We start from the raw sequence: 26144 nt of genomic DNA, 5'->3' as shown, positions 1-26144 counted from the left end.
AAAAACGTTCTGGTCAGTTTCGATTGGGAATATTATCGAGCACCTTGCCTCGCAGGGAGCGGGACGGCGGTACGGTTTTACGAAATGAACTATAGTGTCATTATATTGGTTTATACAAAAAATGATAAACGATGTTGAAAAGAGAAAAACGTTTCCCATTACAGGCTCAGCGTCAGTTCCTATTTACTGGAACATATCTCTAAAAAAAAAAAAAAAAAAGTGTGGGAGGTAGAGAATAAAAAAAGAATCGCTAAACAGTCTCTGAGCTAATTACCTGGATATCACAAACTGAAGGCGACGAGATCTGCAGAGTTTTCTCATGTGCTCCCAGCACTGACAGGGTTAAGGATTTATGATATAACAGGGAGAAGAAATGTCTGCAGCTATTTATAGTCACAGGGCAAGAAGCAAACAAACTGCACCCACTATGTATGCCAGAGGCGACCTAGAACAGGGCAGTTTGGGCAGCCTGCGGCCATCTGAGCTCCCTGGTGGAGAAGTGCAGCTGAGCCTGCGGCTGGGCATGAACGCTGTTGGAGAAATGAACTGTAAAATGACCCTTGTATTTCATAATGTTACCTCCTGCAAGCGTACCATTCTCAGCTGCCAATCACCGTGCGGATGTATAACGCAGCACGGCTGTGACTGACAGTCCAGGCATCTGGGTCACTAATACTTAATTGCCCAATAAAAAAAAAAAATGTCTGCGGCCCAGCACTGAAAGGGTTCCCACCCAAGCCGCTGTCAGTGGGTGTTTATTGATGAACCCAGACGTGCCATTAACATTAGACATTCTGCTTTTGTCAGTCGCTGTTCAAAACAGATGGCAGCAGGCAGATCTAGCGCAGTCGGCGAGATCCGTCCACACCGAACGCTTCGCCTGTTGCTTTCAAATACGAGAATGTTTTGTTTGGAATACATTACAATGATTTGCATTATGTACCAATTACCATTCCCTGTAGCTCCCTCTGATAGGTAAGAACTGTAACGATGGCAGTAAATCCTGGCAGATGTTTGGGTTGGTTGGGAGAATCCTTAAACTTAGTCTGAGGAACTCCTGATTAATCAGCTTATAACGATTTATTGATTCAATCAGCTTAGGCATGTTCTTCCATTTTTCAAAAATACAGGTAAAAATTTGAAAACCTCCATTTTCACGCAGTGGTTTAGATATATATTTTTACCTTCTTGATACAATTTGCAATAACTGGTGCCCGTGAACTACCCAGGTCATGCAATTGAGGACCACCACTGGAGCTCTGGGCCCAGTTTTCTTGCACCGCATATATTTTGGTAGGTACACTTCCAGTGTCCACTGTGATGTGCAGGGGCCAACGCAGAATTTGTAGAGAAGGGTTTCCACACCACACCGCCAGTGGGCGTGACCAGCATGCATGGGGGCTTGGCTGCTCTCCAACTCTTCCTATCCCTATAATATACATGGGCGATGCTGCGTGCACTACTGTTAGGTGCACGCAGCTCTCTCTTTTCAAGCAGAGCCATGTGAAGTGGGGGCAGGGTCCAGCCACCTCAATTATACAGTGCCCCAGGCTTGAAGGGGGGGGTTCCAGGCACTAGGAACCCCCCCCCTTCAGTTTGCCTATGATGTGGCCACAGTGTCCTGCTTCTCTTCTAGTGCAGACTGAGAAAATGAAAGCCCACCCCTGACTGCTGTTGGCAACACAACCAGTTTTCATAACTATACCCCCCTAGACTGTTGCTTTTAACTTCTATGACATTGGGATATTTGCTCCTGACAATTTTCTACGTGTGGTTGTCTGGCGCGCATACAGTGACGAAACTCAAATTGCTCAGTGCCAGCTTCTGCTCTCTGCACCTCTCTACTATTATTAATATCAGGGGACATCCATGTGTATTGCACAGTGTAAGACAGGAAGTGTCAGGACCATAGAAAAAAACACTCTCCCCACAAATGCGTCAGCAAAAGGAAGAAGCCACGTGTAATAAAGACAGTTCAGATGTCCCTTTACTCTCATACCTCCCGACATACAGGTCTCCAGCAGTGGGACAAGGGGCGTGGCCACATCATCACGGGGGCGTGACTTCATCACAATGGAGGCGTGGCCACACACCAAGATGGCTGCCTAGTGCTGACTGCCCATTACATATTTCTCTTTTCCCAATATTCTCACCCGCGGGACAAACATGCACTCGGAGGGAACAGCTGGACAGAGCCCTAAATTCCGGTTTGAAATCGGGACGGTTGAGAGGTACAACTAACATCTTTGGGGGGGGGGGGTGAGAGTTTAAGTTAACGAAACAGTACAAATATAATTAACTTATACATTTATACATGAAGAAAACTGGCATTTTATTTTTAAACTTAATTACCTTAGTAAGGTAATTCATACTTGCCAGCTCTCCCTGAATGTCAGGGAGACTCCTTGAAATAGGGGTGATCTCCCTCACTCCCTGAAGAGTCTGGCATTCTCCCTGATGCTGAGCCAGTACAAGACGTGGTTGGCTTCGCCATCTGTGGCATGATGACACAGTTCAGAAATTGTGTCCTATGTCCATGTATTGATGCCTATGGAGGTGGCCATTTTCATGGAGACCAAGATTTTATCAAAGACTGACAGATAAGACAACATGACTTCAGTAATGGAGACAGAAATGTAAAAGACACTTCAGTCTCTAGAGATTCATTAGCTGCTTTTCATTAACGTATAGTTGCCTACTCTCCCGGAGTGTCCGGGAGACTCCTGCATTTCTGGGAGACCTCCCGGGCTCCCGGGAGAGCAGGGCAACCTCCTGGTTCTCATCCCCACAATAGATAAGTGGCAGGGTTTAATGACGAAAAAGATTGCGTCATCTTAGCCCTGCCCCTACGGGGCTAAAATGATGCAGTTTGTCAAGCCCCGCCCCCGCACGCCCACCTCTCCAGGGATCTCCCTGAAGCCAACGAGGAAAAGTTGGCAAGTATGAGGTAATTAAATGTAATAATTAAATGTAAAAGACCTTATAAAATTGCATCTTGTTATATATACTCATGTTTATATACCACAGATGGATCACCCCGACGATGAACCGGAGCGTCTGAGTAATCGCATCTTGCAGTATGACCCCATCAATGATAAGTGGGCACAGCTGGCTCCCATGAAGTATTCCAAATATCGATTCAGTGTTGCTGTAGTGAACAGTGAAATCTACGTCTTAGGTAAGAGTGCGCCAGGATCATAAAAGTGTGAAAATCAGAACTTTGTATTTAAAGGGACATGTCCATATTCAGAAAAGTGGCTTCCATTAAGTGCTACGTATGTGACAACACAACATGATACCCTTGAGTTTTAGTTTAGAAAATAAATCACAATCCCTTATGTGGGGTGGTGCCATTTAGGGGTCTATTTATTAAACTAGTGCGGTGTTGGGCAATATGCATTGTGCAAATCTCTAATACATAATGAAACACAGCGGCTATTTACTAGGCCATGGCCGAGCCTAACTCTTAAGGAAACAAAGCTCCTCTGAAAAAACTTTAAGGTGACTTCCAGTATAATTATATTTTACAGTACGAGCTCCATTATTTCTTATAATTCACAGGTTTAAATCTGGAACAAAACAAGATGCTTGTATAAGACAATTCTCACATTCAGGTGCGTTCTCTCTTCGCTGAATGCAGTGTAACACTCTCACAATACGTCATGTGACACGTGACATCACTATTCACCAAACAGAAGTTATGACATCACTAAGCACCGACTATATCAACAGGAGTCTACATATATTAATGTTTTTTCTGTATTATAAAAGGAATTTTCTAACAACTCCCCTCCCTCTACAAAATCGCTTTCGGCAGACAGTTCATGCCCATAGGTACAGTTATACTCCTTCATCGCCCCCAAATAGACTTAAATTAATTACAAAAACATGTTTTCTGTTCCCGTACATGTGATTTCGCCTCCAGTTACTCGCCACACTCCATGCTATATACCCCTCCTGGCTTTGCCCGGTAGTTACAGCTGAGACGGTATATAAATAACTGCTCAGTCACCTTTGCATCCTCGGAGCCATTAACACTATATGGCAGACACCCAGGCCCTGCGTCATGCATCACCGAGCCTGCCAGTCAAGTACAGAGCGCAGGGCGCTGTGCCAGCCAGGGGCCTTGTGGAGCAGAATATAACATGAGTCTCTGCTGGTATGAGGGATAAAGACAGGAGATTTGTTTTACCAGCCTGCCAGAGGCAGGGATAACGGTACAAGCCTTAAAGCTGAAGTCCCTCTTTAAAATGGATTATGGGTCAGCAGCACTGGGGGGGCAATGTTATATTTCTACCTTAACGCAGTTCCAAAGTTGCAGTAAAAGCGGTCCAAGGAAAGTCCCAAGAAAAGTCCTTTGTAGAGTTCTTTAATTTTTTACTCTAAAGTAATATCAAAGTAAAATCATTTGAAAACATCACAGATGGAAGCGAAATTGATTGCCAGCATGCTATGGGTTAACTATTATTATTATTACCATTTATTTATATAGCGCCAGTAATTCTGCAGCGCTGTACAGAGAACTCACTCACATCAGTCCCTGCCCCCATTGGAGCTTACAGTCTAAATTCCCGACTAGGGTCAGTTTTGATAGCAGCCAATTAACCTACCAATATGTTTTTGGAGTGTGGGAGGAAACCAGAGCACCCGGAGGAAACCCACGCAAACACGGGGAGAACATACAAACTCCACAAAGATAAGGCCATGGTCGGGAATTCAACTCATGACCCCAGTGCTGTAAGGCAGAAGTGCTAACCACTGAGCCACCGTGCTGCCCCCTAGTTTAACTGTAAAGTAATAAGTTGGAAACCATAGTTGCCAACTTATTTTTTCTCCCCGCCGGAGTGTATAATGTCATTCACGCATTTTGCCACAGGAGTGGGGCCAAAATGACGCAATTTGCAACGAATCACGCCACTTGCAGTCATTAATTTGGAATCCACATTTTCCTTCATAGTCTGTATGTACATAAACTAACAGAAGCAGTTTGAATAGATTCCTGCAACTGCTTTTTCAGCATTTAGCAGCTAAAAATATTTTCTCCCCATCCCCTCTCTCCCTGAAGAATAATAATAATAATATAATTTATTAATTCATATTTAAGGGCGGTGTATTTATCAAGACCCCTCCGTTAAGAAGATTTTCTATCAGATAGTTATCTAAAAAAAATGTCAAATGTTGATGGTCAGTTCCACGGTGACACTGTCCGTCAGCGGTCAGCAGAGTCTTACTGCTCGCCAGGCCAGTCTGGCGTCAATCTGCGCATTACTATTGTAACTTGAAGAACTGGATTCGGGCTTCCATTTCCATGTTCGGTAAAAAAAAAAGAATAAATAAAATGAAACAACAACAAAAAAAAAAAGTAAAGAATAGAAAAAAATTTACTTTGTTTAAAAATGTTTTAATAATAAAACATTTTTTATACCCACCCAGGAGAACTTGTGTACAGTTGTTGGCTTGTATTAAGACACACTTACTCAGCAAGTGACTTTATAAACCATTCACAGCCCTATCACAGGGTCACCCAGCCTAGGTGTTACAGTATGGCATACAGTTTATATTTGGGGCACGTCTTTCGTTCTCTATTTATAAAACCCATCCGCCCCTCTCACCAAAAAACTCAATAGTGCTGTACTAAATGAAGATTAATTTCCGTTTCCCAGAAGGATTTCTAAAAACGTAAAACAAGAACACGAAGTTGATTTTTGCATAATTAAGACAATCACGTTTTAATTCAGTCTATTTAAGGTGCCCCGAAAAATTTCTATAGAAGAAGAAATAAATCTCGGCAAGCGAAGTCTTTCATCAGCCTGGAAGGAGGAAATTGTATGGGCTCTATATAGCTTTTCCTAATAGGATTTCTTAGTCAATGCTCACTTTTTACTTTCCTATTGAGCAGCAACATGGATTAGAGAGCTGAAAACAAAAAGGGACTTATGTAGATTTAAAAAAGAGAAAGAAGAATGATGATGATGACATCAGAATCTGCGTTGTTTTTTACCCCTCGGTCTGTGAAATATTTTTTTCCTAAGAAAACCTCTAGAAAACTTAGGGAGTTTTGTTTTTTAGAAGCTACATAGAGAAAAAAAGAATGCCCCCCCCCACTCAGAATTAGTGGTTGTATGGTTGTCTTTATTCTCAACATTCCATTAAAATGCTTCTCCTAAGACACAGCCTCTGCTTCTGGGGCCCGTCCAAGCCCCTCTGAATCGCCTCTCTCATTATTCTGACAATGACATTATTTTTAGTGCATCCTGCAAGTAGTAATCTGGGCCTGGGAAAGGATGGCCGGACTGGGAGAAGAATGCCGAGTGTGTATGAAAGCGGAGGATTGCTGTAAAACGTTCTCTGTGTTGTCCCCCCCCCCCTCGTTTAACGAGTTCTCGGAATGTTTTACAATAATCTGGCAATTATAATTATTATGTTTGAAGTATGGACACATAACTCTGGTATGTACAGTAGGGTTACAAGGACGGGATGACATAGAGCGAATTCCAACCGGGGCAGCGGAGGCTGGAGGTCTTGTTGTTGTAGGGAGTTGGGAACAGAGATGAAAGAGCCAGAACTTCAGAGGAACGTTATGGGGTGGAATAGAACTATGTAAACTTGTTTCTCTACACACATAAGCACTACATAGCCAAAGGGCAACAAAAAAAGTACTAGGGAGGGGAAATTATTAATATTATTAATAATCTTTATTTATATAGCGTCAGCATATTCCGTGCACTTTACAATTGGGGACAAACACAGTATTGGGTATTTTTATTTTTTTGCCCATAAAACTTCTTTATAATAGCATATCAGCCCTCCTCCTAATTCATTTATCTTGGCTATCACTTCCGCTCCCCCAATCTGTGCCCCCCTATTTGTGTCTTCCCTGCCCTGTAGGATGTAAGCTCTCACGTCTTCTCCCCAAGCCCTGTCTTCTTGAGCCCCGGCTTAGGTTATGTTATACCCCATTCATACTGCACCAAAATCCCGTGTTTTTGCCGGGGCGAGCTCAAACGACCCGGGTCTTGGTGCAGTATGAATGGTACAAGTCAAAAATCCCGGGTCTAAAAACCCGGGTCTTCAACCCAGGATTTATCGAGGGGTAATTCCCGGGTCGGACCCGGGTTGCCTGCACTATGAATGGTGTAACCTGGGTTTTTCAACCCGGGTTGCACAGAAAACAAGCTGATTGGCTGTCTGCCTGTCTCTGGAGGATGATGTCATCGGTGGGAGCCCGTGGAAGATTCGAGAAGGAGTTTAGGAGAAATGGTGGATGGTGGAGTGCACAAATTGCCAGGGCACAGACTTGTGCAGTATGAATGGGGTCAACCCGAGAAATTCCCGGGTCAGAGGTGCAGTATGAATGGTGTTTCTGAGCTGGGACGCTCCGAGCCCCGGCAAAAACCCGGCTTGAAAAACCCGGGATATTGCCGGGCGGCAGTATGAAAGCGGTATTAGACATTACCAGCACTCTCACTCACTGCCCTGTAATAACATGATCTGCATTACCGAGTTGTCTGTGTGTAATGTGTTCAATCAGTGTGTCTGGTCTTTGTATTCTTTTGTTTTTTCATGTATTATGTAATGTGTTATGGATGCTCGCTGTCTGTCTATTATATACTACTGTAAATGTCTTGCACGGCACTGCAGATCTTTTTTGGCATCATATAAATTAAAGCTAATAATAATAATATTACAGCCAAAGAGGTAAGAGGAACCTGCTTGCAGATTACAATCTATGGGACGATGTGAGTTTGATACATAAGGACACGTGCTACATCATATTGCACATTGGACCAGCTAGAATGCAAAGGTAAAAGTACTGAGTGGGCTGTGTGATCCAGTCACACAGCAATGTTGGTCAGAGGGTTGTTATCTTGTGTTAGCTGTGTAGAGGGTGGTAATAGGGTAACCTAGGGAGGTTACGATGGTGGTTGAGGAATATTATAAAGTTGCCTGAAGAGGTGGGTATTCAGAGAGCCCTTGAAGGTTTGAAGACTAGAGGAAAGTCTTATTGTGCGAAGGAGGGAAGTCCACAAAGTGGGTGCAGTCCGAAAACAGTCTGTAACCGGGAATGGGAGGATGTGATAAGAGCGGAAGAGAGACGCAGATCTTGTGCAGAACGGAGGTGATGAGTTAGGAAATATTTTGAGACAAGTGAAGAGATGTATGTTGGGGCAGAATGCAGTGAAATCATTGATAATGGTATCTGCTTGTGTTTGCCATTTACATATTGAAGGTGGATCACACCTAAATGTCAAAAATAGTTCCATAGTCCTCTTATCCTGTATGTTGGGAGAAATGACAACGCTATGTTTTACATCGGTCTTATCTGTCTACGTGTTCATTATTGCCAGCTGCCATGACTTTGGGGTTTGCTGTCTGAGGTTGCACACGTTTCCAGCCCGCAGTCTCTCTTTACCTATCACACAGGTTATAGACCTACTGAATCCCCCCCAGACAGCGCTTACACCCCCACACACTTCAGGTTTGCCACCACCGATTGAATACGGGCAATAGGACTCCAATATACTGTCCCACACTGGCACGCAAGGCTTCTGGCTACCACAGGCTAACAAGGCCCCCACCAGCAAACAAAGGGTTAACTCGTCACACCTATAGACTGTTTCACAAATATAAATGCAAGCACACACTAAGCTTGTTAATCAAATGTATCAACAAATCACACACCGGCATTCAAAGGGTTAAATTGGTCAAGCTATATTCTTCTTAACAGGCTAATGGATTTGTTAAAGTATCAAGGATGACACATTTTAAATTATTAGATTAAATAAACAAAAGTACAGGGCATTCAAATATATATAAAAAAAACAATTAATAAATTGAGATAACATACACAAGCAAAACAGTTTAAAATAAAAAGGGTTACATTCAGAGTATAACTTACATGAGTTGTATAATCTGTGCCATGGGAAATTGGCTAGGAAGATGGACAGCTTATCAATGTGGATTGATTTTCCCAAAAGACTGCCAATTTGTTGTAACTGGTCTCAGCTTTTTAAAGACACTTTTACACCTTCCCACCTCCTGGGGGGTTGTGGTCAGTGATACTTTTTTCAATCACCATTTACATGTTGTCTGATTTACTACCCAATTCTACTATGTGACCTAACTTTTCTGTGGAGCGTCACACAAACCCAATTTTATTATTAATAAATCCCCTATGAATTTGTCCATCTTTTAATACCAAACATGCCTAAATACAGTGTATTCGTAGAGCTTACACTCATTTCCTTAACTTCTCTGTGGGGTAGAATTCTTAATTTGACATATGAGCTGCCCTTCATCATGTTATTGAGGAATATGTGGTTGATCACTACTTTTATTGCTTATAAGTGGCATATTTTAAAACTGATTTTTTTTGTCTATATCACATATAGCCAAGTCAGCACATGGGCTCTTTGAGCCAGACACCATGCTGAGCGGTTCCTAAAAGTCTATTCAGGTGTCAAAACTCCATCCCAGGCCAGGATATATCTCACAGCAGGGGCCTTTGAAGCTGTCATACTGCTATTTTCTCACACTGGAATGTGATGTACAGAGCCATCAAATACACACACAACAGACTTTCTGTCTTCACATTTTACACTTTATCAATGGATTCACTTAATATACCATATTTACACTGCAGTTATGATTCAGGCCTTATCCCCCACACTTATGTGATGGGTTAATCCTTATAAATAACTGTAAGTTCTCTATGTTCACAACAATTATCATATAGACTCACTTTTAGTTAAATCAATCACCCCCACTGTATTGCATGACCCCTCTCGCTATTTTCCCACAATTCTCTTTACCCTGACACTTTAATTTTAGGATTACACCATGATGCCGGGACAGTTTTGTCTTCCTCCTTTCCTTATTCTCGAACACGGGATCATGTTGCACTCTCTCCTTTGCAGGTGGAATTGGCTGCCTCGGTCCAGACAGAGGGCAGGCACGGAAGTGTCTTGATGCCGTGGAGATTTACAATGTCGATGGCGACTTCTGGAGAGACGGTCCGGCTATGCCAAACCCGCTGCTCTCTTTGAGAAGTAACTCGAGCAACGCGGGCACGGTGGAAGGGAAGCTGTACGTCTGCGGAGGTTACCGGGGAGCAGGTATCACATTTAAAATATCACTAAAGTGCCAGTTGATTTTGTGGGTCAACACAGTTTTGCTCATGTTTACAAAGCAGCGAAATGGCCAAATTATTGTGTCCTTTATATGCCTACAGATTCCACCGTAAAGCCGTGTGTCAAAGAACAGGCTTCTCACATTTTAAAAACTGTTTTGCAAATTGTTTGCCTCATTAAGCATTAGACTAAGTCTGGCCAACCTGTGTCTCTCCAAGTGTAGTGAAACTACAAGCCCCAGCATGCTTTGCTAACCAGCCGATAACTAGCAGGGTATGCTGGGACTAGTTTTCAGAAAATCTGGAGATCCACAGGTTGTACTGGACACCTTTAGATCATGCTTTTATTTGCAGGAATTTGGCCTTGATTGTTGTCAGTCCTACCTAAATTACACAACACAGAAACTGAGCATCGTTCCTCTAATTCCATTTATAGATTATCAATTCTGAAAAAAAGCAAACTTGCAAATATGGTGCAAATGACATTCCGTTGCATAGCGAAGCAAAAATTAAATTTTACGCTTGTATCTCTGGAACGTTGCACCTCTGAGAAACGCTCTGTACCAATGCCAAACTCAATTTGCTCATCTCGGCTATAAAGCAAAATATTTTTTTAGGATACATGACTGTAAAAGTGATGAATGAGCTCTAAGCAAATTAAGCCTATTGGTTCCAATGTGAAAATTCCTGTCAGCTACGCCATACTAAGCTTAGACTATAAAAGAAACTAACCTAGCTGAACTATGCTGGTGTTATGACAGTTTTATGTCTTTTCTTTTCAGTAGTTTACACTTTCCATATTCTACACTTTTGTAGCATCATAAATACGTGTAAGGCTGATGTAATGCAAAGTTTTTCTTTGCCAGTAGAGCTTTTTTCCTGCTGGCCGAAAAACAGCTTGTGTGACACAAACCTGAGAGACAATAAGTACTTAAAGAGAAAAAAGACTAAGTCCGTAAATTATGGATTACAGACTGATAAATAGACTTTGATAAATCACCTGGAAAAGTCAATTTAAAAGTTGCTATTTTCAGGAATGAATTTCTACAAAATATATCTGCCCTAATACTCCCAGGTTTTACAGAGGGGGGGGGTCATGTCTTTACCTGAAACCATTGTGTGTCTGACCAATAAGGGTGGGTACGTTAACAGCAGAGCTCATTATAATTTATGGTGTTATGTTATCATTTCTTCTCAGAAGGACAAGAAACAAATACTGTAAGCTCCACTGGAGATATGATCTCTCCGGGTTTTCAAAGAATAGCTGATTTACTGTGATATCAATTGGTTACATAGGAAGACAGTTTCAATGATTAAACAGAGAATATCAGTACAAAGTGGGGAAAACTTTAAATTATTAGTTTTTTGCATGCGATTTCAAATGGCTGGCGTTAGGCTCAGGACACAGAGGTGGGTGAGATATCTATGCAGAGAACGGCTTCACCAAGGCCCCTGTAGATGCAGTTTTGGACAATGTTGACACCCTAATTTCCTGCACCGTATTTGGTTCTCTGCTTTTCTCTGTCCCTCTTCTCTTGGTGAACTGATACGCTCCTTCGACCTATGACCTGTATGCAGACAAAACTTATATCTACCTCTCTTCGCCCTTGACCTTTCTCCTCTTTTACCCTTTGTGTCCATCCTCCTCACCACCATCTCCACGTAGATGTCACAACACTACTTTAAGCTCAACATATCCAAAACTGAGCCCATTATATTTCCTTGTCCAACTGTCACTATTCCCTCCTCCAGTTTTCCCCACCAACATCACTCTCGCCCCCTCCCTTATGCCCCATCGTTCTGCCCTCAGATTCACTCCAAATAGTCTTTCGTTGCCTCCTACTTCAAAACATTGTCAGATTGGGCCCTTTACTCATTCACAATTGTTACCAAATCCTCAGCCACCTTAATTATAGCGTGCCCCCCATCCCCCCTCGCTTTGCCTATGCTCGCATACATCTCTGACCTTACCACAATAAACTTTCCTTCATGCCCTCTAACATCTACCTGTGACAGGTGTCTCGTCTTCGCTTTGATTACCAGCTCCCTCTCCGGCATCCAAGACTCCCATTCTACCTCCCTCATATAGAACTCCCTAATTCACCTGACTAGACTCTTCCCCAACCTTCAGTCTTTCAAATGATCTCTGAAAACCCCTCTCTTCACTATAGCTGATTCCACCCCCACCTGATACTACTCCCTCTGGCCACTGCCAGCTACTATCCCGTCTAGATTGTAAGCTCCTGTGCAAGGCACTCTCTACCCTCTGCTTCTGTTTTGTATGATTTGGTGAGCTTACTGTCAAGCGCTGCAGAGTTTTGTGGCACCTTATAATAAACGATGAAGACAAAGAGTAAAACTCGGTACTCCACTGAGAAAAGGCCACGGCGGATCACTGATTCTCTTTGGATGAATATTGCACATCATTAATCCACTACTGCCATTTAGTAAGCTGACAGGGATTGCAATATGGTGCAACACTTGGCCATTGGCAATGACAAGACATTGAAATGGTACCAATGCCATACATAATAACTTGAATCAATAATTCTTTTTTAATAATGTTTTTTTGTGCGGCAAAACTAAAAAAAAAATGTTTATCTGTTACAAGTCTTACAATGCTATAATATTCCCTATTTAATTAAATTGCCCCATAGTTTAATTGTTCCCATATTCTGTCATAAGAGAGAGAAAGGGAAAAATTCATAGGTAATTTCTCTGACAAAAACTCTATTTGATCGTAATTCCCGATTGTTCCTTCTTCTATTGTAAAGATTCCATTTAGAGTGACAAACCCTTTGTTTTACGGTGAAGGGGGTGTATTTTTGTCCCTTGTTCATCTCTGTCAATGAAAACATCTTTAGAATGTTCTTTGCGTTGAACTTTAATGTACAGAAACCACGTTTAACCTATCTTCTTACAAGTGCGTCTCTTCAAGTAAAAATAATACCTGTTTAGATTGCCATCCCCAGCCATAGACCTATTACATTCCTTGTACATTGAATAAAGACAGAGACAGATTGGAGAGGCTCAATGTAAGTGTTCCTGGGAGCTGGAGTGGATGAGAGGCAGCTGTTTCCCTGCGCAGTGCGTATGTCAAACTCTTATTTCACTGAGGGAGGAAGGAAAATAAATAAAGGGTCAGTTTCGAAACTGCAAAACAGACGTCTCCTGAGTTGCAAATGCCGCCTGCATCCGTTTTAGTGCAAATCACTCGACGCTAAGTAAAGCACAGGGGCTTTGCACATGAAAATGGTGGCATCTCGCTAGCTGCAAGCTACACGTATGGATGTGCCTTGTTTGCACCATGCAAATATGAGATTTTATTTTGTTGTTTAATAGCTAAGGGCTAAATATAAGACACAGGTCCATCAATTTCACCCACTGAGAAATTCGTATTATGTTTATCCAGAGTAATCAGCTCACAGGGGATAGGAATCCTTTCTGACCCCAAACATGGCAACAGAATATATTTCCTGGATCAATCACCCCCATAATAACCTCTATTAATTATGGCTACAGATACTATTTCTTGTTAGAAAGGAATACAATTCATTTTTTACATTATGTTCATGAATTTGCTATTACCAGCTCATGCCGTTCCCACAGCTTAAACACCCTTACAGTAAAGAACCCTTCCCAATGCTGATGTGAAACAGTCGTTCATCCATTCATAACTTCTTATTAGAACAATCCTTGCATTGACCTCTAGTATATTATACAAATTAGTTGGGTCTATACGTTTCCTTATACCCACTATCATCTGTATTGGAGGCTGGTTGCAGAATTGGGCTCACCCAGGGGACCTTTGCATGAGTGGGGGGGGGTTACTGTTCTGGTATAATGTATGGGAAATGGAATCACATGTTATTTAACGGACATGGTTACTGGTGGGTGTGTGGATACAGTTACATATAATGTGGGATTAATAATGATCTGAATGGTGAATGGAGCTTTCTCCATGGAAAAGGAGATGTCATATTGCCAACTTCACCTTGAGTCCCGAAATAGCCTGTCCCACCTGTTTGTGTACTTACTTGCAATGGAAATATTAAATAATGGTTAACTATAGAAGGTTGGCACTGCAGCGAACGCTGGTGTAGCCACACAGATCAAAAAGTAGGGACTGTTGCCTATTGTGTCCCAGTATCAAACATTTGTAACACAAGAAGCTGCTGGCGATTTGGGAATATACAAGTAACTTTAATAATACATTATACAGGTCAGTTCTGGCCAGGTGTGAAACTACAAGTCCCAGCATACCCTGCCAGCTATCGGCTGGATATCTACTGGCAAAGCATGCTGGGGCTTGTAGTTTCTCAACACCTGGAGAGCCACAGGTTGCCTAGGCCTGTTATAGGTGATAATGTATACTATGCAAATATCTTAATATCTTTATAATATAACAGTACAGGAAATATTATCTCCTAAAATACTAACATTGCATTTTGGAAATACTATGGTTAAATCAAGGAGGTATAAATGTTTAAAAAAAATCTCTAAGCAATAAGCCCATATGTAGATAGTTGTGTATTTATGGTATTATATGTGCTATATAGTGTGTATTATAGTGTATCCTACTGTGGGCCCTTGTACCTCTCCCCAGACACTGCGGTGGGCACTGCTTACTCTGTCTATGAAGGAGCCATTGGTGTCTTATAACTGGTGCTTACATGAAATAATAATCATTCAGTAAATTCAATTTTAATCACTATAATGGACACATATCCTTGACTATTAAACTGTTATTCCGTTGCTGGGTTTTTTGCTGCCCTCCAATAACTCCTTGAAATGCCATTATGTAGCTTCACCTCTTTGAAAAGGATTAAACGTCTATTGCTCATTGCTGAACCCGCTGATAAAATTAGACTAATCCCTCATCCTGCGCCTCTCTGCAATGATTGTCGGAAGGATTGCCCAGCCAGAGATTCATCAGGATGATTGACATGAAGATGTATGTGTGTTGTGCCCTTAGCCGGCACTGTGACTCCTGGCGTCCAGCGTTCCGACGCTGGCGCAGGGGATTCCGGTGGGGGCAGGGGTCTTTAATTTCATAGCAACGCCGTTTTCACAGTGGTGGCGTCCTTAAACTGTCACCGCAAATAATGGTTGATAGGGATTAAATTGCTGCTAAAATTGAGTCAATGTCATTTGCAGTTTTCAATTTTGTTGTTTTCATTTGATCTTGGGCAGACAAGTAAAATAACTCTCACCCAGCCGTGCCTTCCAATGAGGCAGAATTAAAGAAGACTGATTAAGTTTAACAGGAATATGCCATGTGGGATTACTATGTTTGGGTTCCTTAAGTCCCCCTGGTCTTTTTTTGTGTCTGCATTTTCTTCCCTGGGGAGACCTAACAAAGCAGATTTTACGTCTATCTCTGCAGGAGATTGTGAATCAATAATAATATATCTAACTTCAATCCGATCTACATAAGACGTATAATTCGCCTGAATGAAAGAAAGGAGATACAAGTACATTCTTATTAGAGATGCTCAGGCTCGGTTCCCCGAGAACCGAACATACCTGAACTTAGCAGGTCCGAGTACTGAGCAAATGAAAGCTCGCAGGGGGAGGGGCCTCGACAACACCGCTAACAGTTTGAAAAAAGTCCACCTTCAGCAGCAGGAGAGAGAATCTCCAGCTCACTGTATTGCAGGCATCACAGGATCAAAGGATCCCGATGATCATAGGAGAGCAGGTAACATATTGATCAACATTTTTAAAGTTTTGGATGAAGTTATACTTTAAAAGATGGGCTCACACAGCTCCACTAAATTTAACATCCCCAAGGAGTAGAATAGACCTTCATCATTATCATTTATTCATAGCGCCAGCGAGTTCACTAGCAGCCTTATAAATAAAAATAGACTAAAGACTTAATGCAAATTGGTTATCAACTGAGTCGTGGGCACTGTGATAGCAAAGTAATGTACAATATATAAGAGATATATATATATATATATATATATATATATATATATATAATTATATACTCACCTGTGGATCTGTAGATAGAGGGGCTGGCCCAATGAATTATAGAACTTTCAGATGAGGATAGAAAAATGTGTATTTCAGCACCACGGACAGTGTAATGTGGGCACAGATATCTGCAAGAGGCGGGCGCTCCTGATTCTAGAGTTTGTGTTACCGTACCTAGTTTAAATTAGAGATGCTCAGACTCGGTTCCTCGAGAACCGAACATAACCGAACTTAGGGGATCCGAGTACTGAGCCGAGTTGGCTCGGAACTGTCGCTCGCTCTCGGAATTGAAAACGAGGCAAAACGTCATTGTGACGTCGTCGGATCTCACAAGTTTTGGATTCCTTTTTAAGATCCAACATCACGAAGGATGGGAGGGAGGGCTGACCCCCATTTATCTTTTCTGCCACTGCTGTGTGCCAATGTGCCCTAGATGTGCTAGGAACTGCCGTGTGTTTGTGTCATTGCTCTGTCGCTTACTATCCAGCCAGGTCTCTGCAGTATTTGTACGAAAGTGTATGAAAATAATATTGTGACCTGTGAGGTGGTCTAAATTGACTGCAAATGACTTGAAATTAGTGTAATTGAGGTTAATAATAATGTAGGATCAAAAAAGCGCAAAAGGATGTGATTTTAGCATATTTTAGGATTTTTTTCTAAAAAATCCAAAACCAAAACACACGAGGGCGGTTTTGCCAAAACCAAAACCAAAACATGAGGCTAATCCAGATCCAAAACCAAAACCAAAACCAGTTCACGGGGGTCAGTGAGCAGCTCTAGTTTAAATAAGGGCGCTCCGACAGGGGTGCAGCTTGTAATTTTATATATACCTGTATAATTTACAGCATATCATATTACAGTTTCACATCACAGTATACTATATATAGAGTTAGGTACAAGACACCAAACCTTTGTATAATCGTATTATCACATTGGTCACCTGATGCACTTGGGGGCCTGAAATCTTAGCACGTACCAGGAAAGTCATTACTTCCCAAAACTGTTGGTGGAGAATCCAGACGAAATCAGAAGACACCAATTGCACAAAAAAAAAGAGTAATCTGATAATATTTATATTACACAAGGTAAAATGTTGTAAAGTATTGTGAATTATTTTCATATGTAAAAGAATTTGAAAGAAATATCTCGCTGTCTTTCTCCTTGTTACCACTCGGTCGTATAATGTGCTGATTGTTTTCTAAGACACTTGTCCTGTCAATATAAAGCAACAAATGTTCCAGAATGCATTGCAGGATCGCTCTATTTGTCAGTGTCATACTGTGATGCACTGGTTGGTTCTTCCCCAATGTTTACGCTTTGTTTTCCCCAAGTATGTAGTATATCAGAATAACTTCCATGTACAATTTCAGATGCAACCAAATTTGCATGATGTGCTGCTTGTATTTTACGGCTTGCTAGGTCCAACTGGGTGTTAAAGGGATACACAGCTCCTTTATGAACAGATCTGAGGGACATTTATATAATATAATACAGATAGTAATTGTCATGCTAGCACCTGGCAAGTATATACTTTACTTAGCTATGCAGTAAGCCGTAAGCCCCGCCCACTCACACGACAACGGAACTTTTAGCATTAGAAGAAGGGGTAGATTTATTAAACCTAAAAAGGAAAGTGGAGGTGTTGCCCATAGCAACCAATCATATTCTAGCTTTCAGTTATCTAGTACATTCTAGAACATGATAGCTAGAGTCTGATTGGTTGCTATGGGCAAAACCTCCACTTTTCTTTTTTAAGAGGTTTGAAAAATCTATTATTATTATCATTTATTTGTTAGGCCCCACAAGGTTTCCGCCGCACATAGTACAAACAGTAGACTATACAGGGTATAACAGTACAGAACAATAAACAAAAAGTACCAATACTTCAGAAACTACTGGCAGGCTAATGCAATAGACACGGAGCAGAAGAACGGGTAAGGAGACCCCAAAAAGCCATCTAAAGATATAACATAAATTAGTCAACTGTGAGAAGATGTTTTGAAACATTCAGAAATATCTATTATAACCGGCCGTGGTATCAGGTTAGGGGTACCGTGTCCTGGGGTAAACGGCAACACTTCCCATGCAACAGCCAAGTAATAGCACACCAATCCAGTGCCTCGGTACAAGTAGATGCAGCTAGTTTTATTTAGCAGCTTAAAATAAACAAAACACAACATAAATCTTAGCCTGTCTGGTTCTTCTAAATAACATAATAAAGAATTCCCTCTGTAAAGTGGAAGGACCTAGTGTCCCACACACATACAAAATAGCAGAACTTACTGGTATCAATGGCCGGGTCTCTCAGCCTCTGACCTGTTCCCCAGGCCGTGAGAGACTAAAGGAACGGCCTCACAGCCTCTTAACTACACCTAATTAACTAGCACCTGGCCAACAGGTGGTTGGAATATCGGGCCTAATGAATGGAGCCAGCCCTTCTCCCTCCATTCATAACCCTAGGAACCCTTACACCAGCTAACTAAATCCGGACCGCTGTTTGGAAACCTTTTATTTCCAAATACACACACTCTAGGGCATATTAATCTCACATCAACAACCTCCTTCTGCCACATAAATAAATGTATATATATATATATATATATATATATATATATATATATATATATATATATACACATACTGTTGCAATGATATCCAGTCTTATTTAACCGTGTTACTAACCTGTTTACAAGCTATTGCCCCCTCCCCATTATTGTAGTCTGCAAAGGGCTTAATGTAGCTTATTTGGATTAAATGCAGGAAGTCTCACATGACAGAAAGACATTCTTCAACCACAATCTAGCCCTTAATAATCTTTAAATCTGATAATCTCCTCCAACTATTGCATGCGTATTATTTAATGTTATTATCAGTTCTGTTATATAACGCACCATGTACGATAGGTTAAGAGGCCCTTTAAACTGTATATAGTCTGTGAGGATGTTATGTTGACAAGATGGCTGCTTCCGATCTGACCTCTGAACTTTGCATGGCTGCTTCTTCCAAGCCCCTCAGTGGGCACATCCAGCGTCTCTCTCATACTAAGCTTTTAATACCATTTGTGTGATATAAGAAATATTTACATTGCACTGAACTAATTCCCACTACAATTTAAAGCGAACCGGTCATCTACACACAGTGGCGAGGGACATTCAGCGAGCTGATCGACTGATATTCATGAGCCGTTGGCCTATCAGATCGCTGGGAACAAGTGTTGTCACTGGCTCCTAGTGAACTGATAGACTAAATATTGATTCAACTAACAGAATGACTTTCCCCTCACACGATGTGTGTAGGTGACAGGTCTATTCCAGTGTATTAAGCAAACATCATGACAGACCGCATGTGGACATGACGCAGGAAAAACACGGCTATTTTTAGATTCCGTGTCAGGAGTTTTGATGGATAGACCCAGTAAATGTTAATCCCAATGGTACAATTAGGCAGCTGCGTTTATGTAACCCTGGATTAACATGCAAGGCTGTGTCCTCTTAGCTGTGTGCAAGTATGAAGAGGTGCATTGTGGAGGTGAATAAGCCTTGAGGATGAAGGGGGCTCGTTGCACACATACCATAGACTTTTTTTTCTGGCGTAACCTTTTACCTACTTTTCTAGGCCCTCTCATCACTCCTCTAACTGGTAGGCTAAAGTAGAAGTCACAATGACCTATTGTGAGTTTAATCATTTAAGGCACCATGGAACTGAATGGCCAGTCGAACATTAACTATATACTGAGCAGAATTCTACTGAGGGAACAGGGGAAGGAACCGTCATTACTTGACATCAAGCCGTGCTCAGAAAAAGGGATGAATTTACTACAGGAATATACGGAAGGGACCCAACCCATCCGCTCATTGCCTTAGACAGGAAAAGAAAAACATATAAGACGTCACATACTCTGCCCCAGCAAGGGTTCATCTCCAGGTAGCGTTGCGTGTATACACAAACACAAACACAATGGTAATGGGCTGTCACGCTGGAAGTACTAAAAGAGTAGTATGAGCATTGAGCAGCTGTCCTGCAGAGATGGTCATCGGAGGCTTTAAATAAAGATTAATGTATACAATTGGGAATTTAAAACGTGCATTGCTAATATGCATTTTTTCCAATTACCTTTCAATTAGATTGCCTTTCCATAGTACAGACATTTAAAATGTAGCTAGTCTCATAAATTATGGTGCTTAACTAAAACTATGGCGGATACTACAACATATTACAATAACTCCTTATACTTAAAATAGGACTTTTGCCTGCAAACTCCTCTTGAAAACACTGCTAGTGCTATCTGACAGATAGATTGTGAGTAATTTAGCAGCTTAGCGATATATGTATCCATGGAAAAAGTGCAGTCCATGGTTTGTTTCTATGGACACATATATTGCTAAGGAAGGTCAGTTATTTATAATCTACTGTCAGCAACAGAGTATTCCTGTGTTTTCAAGGGGCAATTTCAGGCAAAAGTCGACGACCCAGGATGAAATCCAAATAAATCATCATTGTTTTTAAGAGCTGGTAGAAGTCACGTAGCCAAGATTTTGCCATATATTTTTCATGTCATTATTAAGAAGAGATATAAGCCATTTGTGTGCAATTTTTCCATCGTTATAAATGACCTCAATTATGGTCTCCTGTCCCCTTCTTGAGAACGAGCCAAACTTCAGAATATCATTAAACAAGGAGTGAGGGACGAGAATAGCGGAAAATGTTTTGTAATAAACAGCAGAAAACCCACTGGGACCAGGCGCTTTTCCTGTATTTTTCCCTTTAATAATCTAAACAATCTCCTCTACAGAGATTTCAACGCTCCATTCTTCCGCTACATGAGATGAAAGTTTGTGCATTTTACACTTAATTAAAAAATAATTCAAGGTTTCTTTATTAAAGTTTGTCAAATCCTGCAGGCTGTGCAGATTATATTTCTGAAATTTCTTCTCTAATTAACCTGCGATCAAAGGTCTTTTGTCCAGATCTAGTTTTAATTGCCAGTATGTCGCGCTGCAAGGTTTTATATCCGAGCTTAGTTGCCAGACTGTTTGTCAGCGTTATTGTCTTTCTCACAGAACTTCTGTTTAATCCTTCTCAGTTTATTCTCAGCTTGGGAAGAAAGCAAAATGTTCAGTTCCCTTCGTATTGCTGCCATCTTTCGCAGTGTGGGAGTTCTTCCTCTCGTCTTATGGTGGGATTCCATCTCTTGAAGCTGTACGGTCGTTTCCACCTCAGACAGACCCTCTCCCTTGGTCGGGGATGGATATATATTAAGGTATCCATATTGTGTTATGGTCATCCAACAGACACTAAGGGGTATATTTACTAAACTGCGGGTTTGAAAAAGTGGAGATGTTGCCTATAGCAACCAATCAGATTCTAGTTATCATTTATTCAGAACATTCTACAAAATGACGGCTAGAATCTGATTGGTTGCTATAGGCAACATCTCCACTTTTTCAAACCCACTGTTTAGTAAATATACCCCTTTGTCATTTAAGGAGAAGAATTAAGTTCAAAGTATCAGGGATTCCAGTTGGTGCTTAAAATTGGGGACTCTTTAATTGCTAAGTGTAGGAGAGGAAGAAATTTCGATAGACCTAAGAGATCAGCTGATAGAGGGACATGATCTGATGAATATTAGAGATTTCCTGAGGCAGTTCAAAGCTGGATTATATGAATCCTTATAAGTACTGTGTATCTAAAATATTAACATTTTGGAAGGGGCTCCTTAACCCTCCAGAATTCATATTCCAAAGGTAACGTAAGAAGATTTTTAAAGCCCTCGAGCTTTGACTTGTAGTGCTGGACGAAGAACGGGCTACAGATTTTGACCTATCCATTCTCACATTCAACGCGGTATTAAATTCATCTGCCATTATCGTATTTCCTTTCCTGTTTGGAGAAATAATTGAGACCAGTTTAGCAAGAATCCTGTGCTGCTTCTGGCTGGCGGGCACAGATATTAACTGCGGTGTACATGGAATTCTACAGCTTACCTATCAAGATTAGATACCTTCCCCCTTCAGTATGAAAGGTAAAGATATCAGTGGTGGCTACTTCCATTTTCCCACGCATGAAAAGTCGTAGGACGAGATCTGAACTTCCATTATGGCTGGTGTAAACAGGAGAAGTCAGTTTCTTGAAGAAAGACAATAGCACATTTTAGCCCAGTCATGATGAATATAGTTTGCTGTGTTTAAGGGGAACTGCTGAGCCCCTTGACATTAAAAGAAAGGGCACATAAGGGCATAGATCAACATATATATATAAATAATAAAATCTAGCAATACACATCACAATCTACAGAACAGGCCATTACCCGGACGTGAGAGCCTCCTTGTATAGGGGATAAACAAAATCAATAGCGTGGATTGGTCAATAGGCATAGGAAAACCGAGGAGGGGGGGGGGGTTCTTAGTGCCTGGAAACCCCCATCCAAGCCTAGGGCACTGTATAATTGAGGTGGCTGGACCCTGCCCCCGCTTCACACGGCTCTGCTCGAAAAGAGAGAGCTGCGTGCACCTAACAGTAGTGCATGCAGCAATACCCATGTATATTATGGGGATAGGGAGAGTTAAAAAGCAGCGAAGCACTGTCTAATATTATAGCCACGCCCCCAAGCATGCTGGTCACGCCCACTGGCGGCGTGGTGTGGAAACCCCCCTCTGCAAATCCTGCGTTTGCCCCTGATAGGGGTGGGCAAATGGCACAACAGGTGTCAACTGAGATTGCTGATGGGAGGGGGGCGGGGTTGCACCCATGTTTACTGGAGTGCAGACAGATAAGGACACCCCCCGAGTGCCTCATAAAATTATTAATTCACCAAAAATACAATATATGAGAAAGGACACATATGACATAAAACAAGATATAAAATTTATACTACAACAAGATAAAAATATATAAACATCTGACATTGGGGGAGCCTGTATACACTCCGTCAATATGTCCTAATCTCAGGCCCCGGTGCAGTCTAGGATGAGTGCATCCATGCAGACAGGAAGCTACTGGGGCACGCAGCCACTTTCCCCAGCCTATAATCTTGTACAGATGGACCTGGTCCCCATCCACTTCCACCATGATCACCACTGACGGGCCCCTGTTGGAAGCCTGGCCGAGGTACTTTTGTATTTAATTCTTAAATTATTGTGCCGGGCTCAGTTTTCATGGTCCACTTCTTTCTCTTGCATCATAGAGAATGTCGTCCTCTACCGCATGCTGGCATATAATAATGTTGTCCACCGTGTAGTGTAACCGATTGGTTCATATCCCCATCGCTTTATGTCCACTTGGAGACTGATGCTTTCTGTAGCTCCTGTTAGACGGAAGATATCCTCTCTTATTATGACTAAGGTTGGCCTGACTGTGCGTGGACTATGTCCTCAAGAGCTACCAACAGGTCATGTTTTCAGGATTTCAGTTTGTAGAAACAGGTGATATAATTACTGACCCAGCGAAATAGATTATCTCACCTGGGCATAATTAATGAAATACTGAAAACATGAACTGTTGGTAACTCTTGAGGAGCATGACCCTAGCTGGTTACGTCCACGGCATGCACCTAGCTGGTTACGTCGACGGCATGCACCTAGCTGGTTATGTCAATGGCATGCCCCTAGCTGGTTACGTCCACGGCATGCACCTAGCTGGTTACGTCCACGGCATGCACCTAGCTGGTTACGTCCACGGCATGCACCTAGCTGGTTACGTCCACGGCATGCACCTAGCTGGTTACGTCCACGGCATGCACCTAGCTGGTTATGTCCATGGCATGCCCCTAGCTGGTTACGTCCACGGCATGCACCTAGCTGGTTACGTCCACGGCATGCACCTAGCTGGTTACATCCACGGCATGCACCTAGCTGGTTACGTCCATGATATGCACCTCGCTGGTTACGTCCATGATGTGCACCTCGCTGGTTACGTCCATGATATGCACCTAGCTGGTTACGTCCATGATATGCACCTCGCTGGTTACGTCCATGATATGCACCTCGCTGGTTACGTCCATGGCATGCACCTAGCTGGTTACGTCGACGGCATGCAACTAGCTGGTTACATCCACGGCATGCACCTAGCTGGTTACGTCCACGGCATGCACCTCGCTGGTTACGTCCATGGCATGACCCTAGCTGGTTACCTCCATGGCATGACCCTAGCTGGTTACCTCCATGGCATGCACCTCGCTGGTTACGTCCATGATATGCACCTCGCTGGTTACGTCCATGGCATGACCCTAGCTGGTTACCTCCATGGCATGCACCTCGCTGGTTACGTCCACGGCATGCACCTAGCTGGTTACGTCCACGGCATGCACCTAGCTGGTTACGTCCATGATATGCACCTCGCTGGTTACGTCCATGATATGCACCTCGCTGGTTACGTCCATGATATGCACCTCGCTGGTTACGTCCATGGCATGCACCTAGCTGGTTACGTCGACGGCATGCAACTAGCTGGTTACATCCACGGCATGCACCTAGCTGGTTACGTCCACGGCATGCAACTAGCTGGTTACATCCACGGCATGCACCTAGCTGGTTACGTCCACGGCATGCACCTCGCTGGTTACGTCCATGGCATGACCCTAGCTGGTTACGTCGACGGCATGCAACTAGCTGGTTACATCCACGGCATGCACCTAGCTGGTTACGTCCACTGCATGCACCTCGCTAGTTACGTCCATGGCATGACCCTAGCTGGTTACCTCCATGGCATGCACCTCGCTGGTTACGTCCATGATATGCACCTCGCTGGTTACGTCCATGGCATGACCCTAGCTGGTTACCTCCATGGCATGTACTTCGCTGGTTACGTCCACGGCATGCACCTCGTTGGTTACGTCCACGGCATGCACCTAGCTGGTTACGTCCATGATATGCACCTCGCTGGTTACGTCCATGGCATGACCCTAGCTGGTTAAGTCCATGGCATGCCCCTAGCTGGTTATGTCTACGGCATGCACCTTGCTGGTTACGTCCATGGCATGCACCTCGCTGGTTACGTCCACGGCATGCACCTAGCCGGTCACATCCACGGCATGCACCTCGCTGGTTACATCCACGGCATGCACCTAGCCGGTCACATCGACGGCATGCATCTAGCTGGTTACATCCTCGGCATGACCCTAGTCAGTTAAATCCTCAAAAATAACCCTGAATACTGTTCAGCTAAATAAGATGTTTTGGAGGCATAGAAGAACTAATAGTATTCTCCGATGGAATCCAGTCGCTGCTCATGGTTGTTTGGCTATAGAAGGGTTACTTGTCAAGCACTGGGCCCTGTTGTTTTCATCGCAACCCAGGCGTGGTAATAACTGTGCAGGTAATTACATGCTTGCTTCAATGCACAATTAAATTCCCTGTAGACCTTCCGTATGTTATATGCTCTATCCCTGGTGAGAAATCAATGTCCATGCCGCACCAAAATGAGAGATCAATGTTGTAAGCAAGTTGCAATCATTGAGCAAGGCTCAGGTAACCCTTATATATATATACGGGTACATTCAGGTCAGCGGGTGATACACAGCACGTATTAAAGCGTATATAAACCTAGATATAATATATTATAACTTGTAATATAATGTCTTTTGTTTTCATTAATGTCAGAACAGCTCCGTGTACTCTGAAAATCGTCAGAGGTCGTTTGCTGTACATTGTCATATTTCCGTGAATGTCTGTCCCAAGACACTAAGGGGTATATTTGCTAAACTGCGGGTTTTAAAAAGTGGAGATGTTGCCTATAGCAACCATTCAGATTCTAGCTGTCATTTTGTAGAATGTACTAAATAAATGGCAGCTGGAATCTGATTGGTTGCTATAGGCAACATCTCCACATATTCAAATATACCCCCAAAGATGAATAGCAAACTGCAAAACAATGCAGGCCTCTGTATCCACTTCTAGGTACTACTTCCTCCCGTGAGAGGGAGATACACCGACCCCAAAATGCAAGTGATGGAAACAGTAAAAACATCACTTCAAAGTCACTTTAGGACCAAATCCTTACATTGGTAGAATTGCACCTCAAATTGTATTTTCCAGTT

General features: G+C 42.5%; 1 protein-coding gene across 1 annotated transcript in view; it reads left to right on the top strand.

The window, feature by feature from the left end:
- KBTBD12 (kelch repeat and BTB domain containing 12) overlaps window positions 1–26144 on the top strand; it is a 48176-nt gene that overhangs the window by 10567 nt on the left and 11465 nt on the right. Inside the window, exons 4-5 of the mRNA XM_075183628.1 lie at window positions 3028–3178; window positions 9918–10115. Of these exons, the coding sequence (XP_075039729.1) occupies window positions 3028–3178; window positions 9918–10115 (349 nt within the window). The remainder of the gene's footprint in view (window positions 1–3027; window positions 3179–9917; window positions 10116–26144) is intronic.

The sequence above is a fragment of the Mixophyes fleayi genome, chromosome 8 (genome assembly GCF_038048845.1).
Source record: "Mixophyes fleayi isolate aMixFle1 chromosome 8, aMixFle1.hap1, whole genome shotgun sequence".
In the NCBI taxonomy this organism is placed as follows: domain Eukaryota; kingdom Metazoa; phylum Chordata; class Amphibia; order Anura; family Limnodynastidae; genus Mixophyes; species Mixophyes fleayi.
This window is presented reverse-complemented; position numbering and strand designations above follow the sequence as displayed.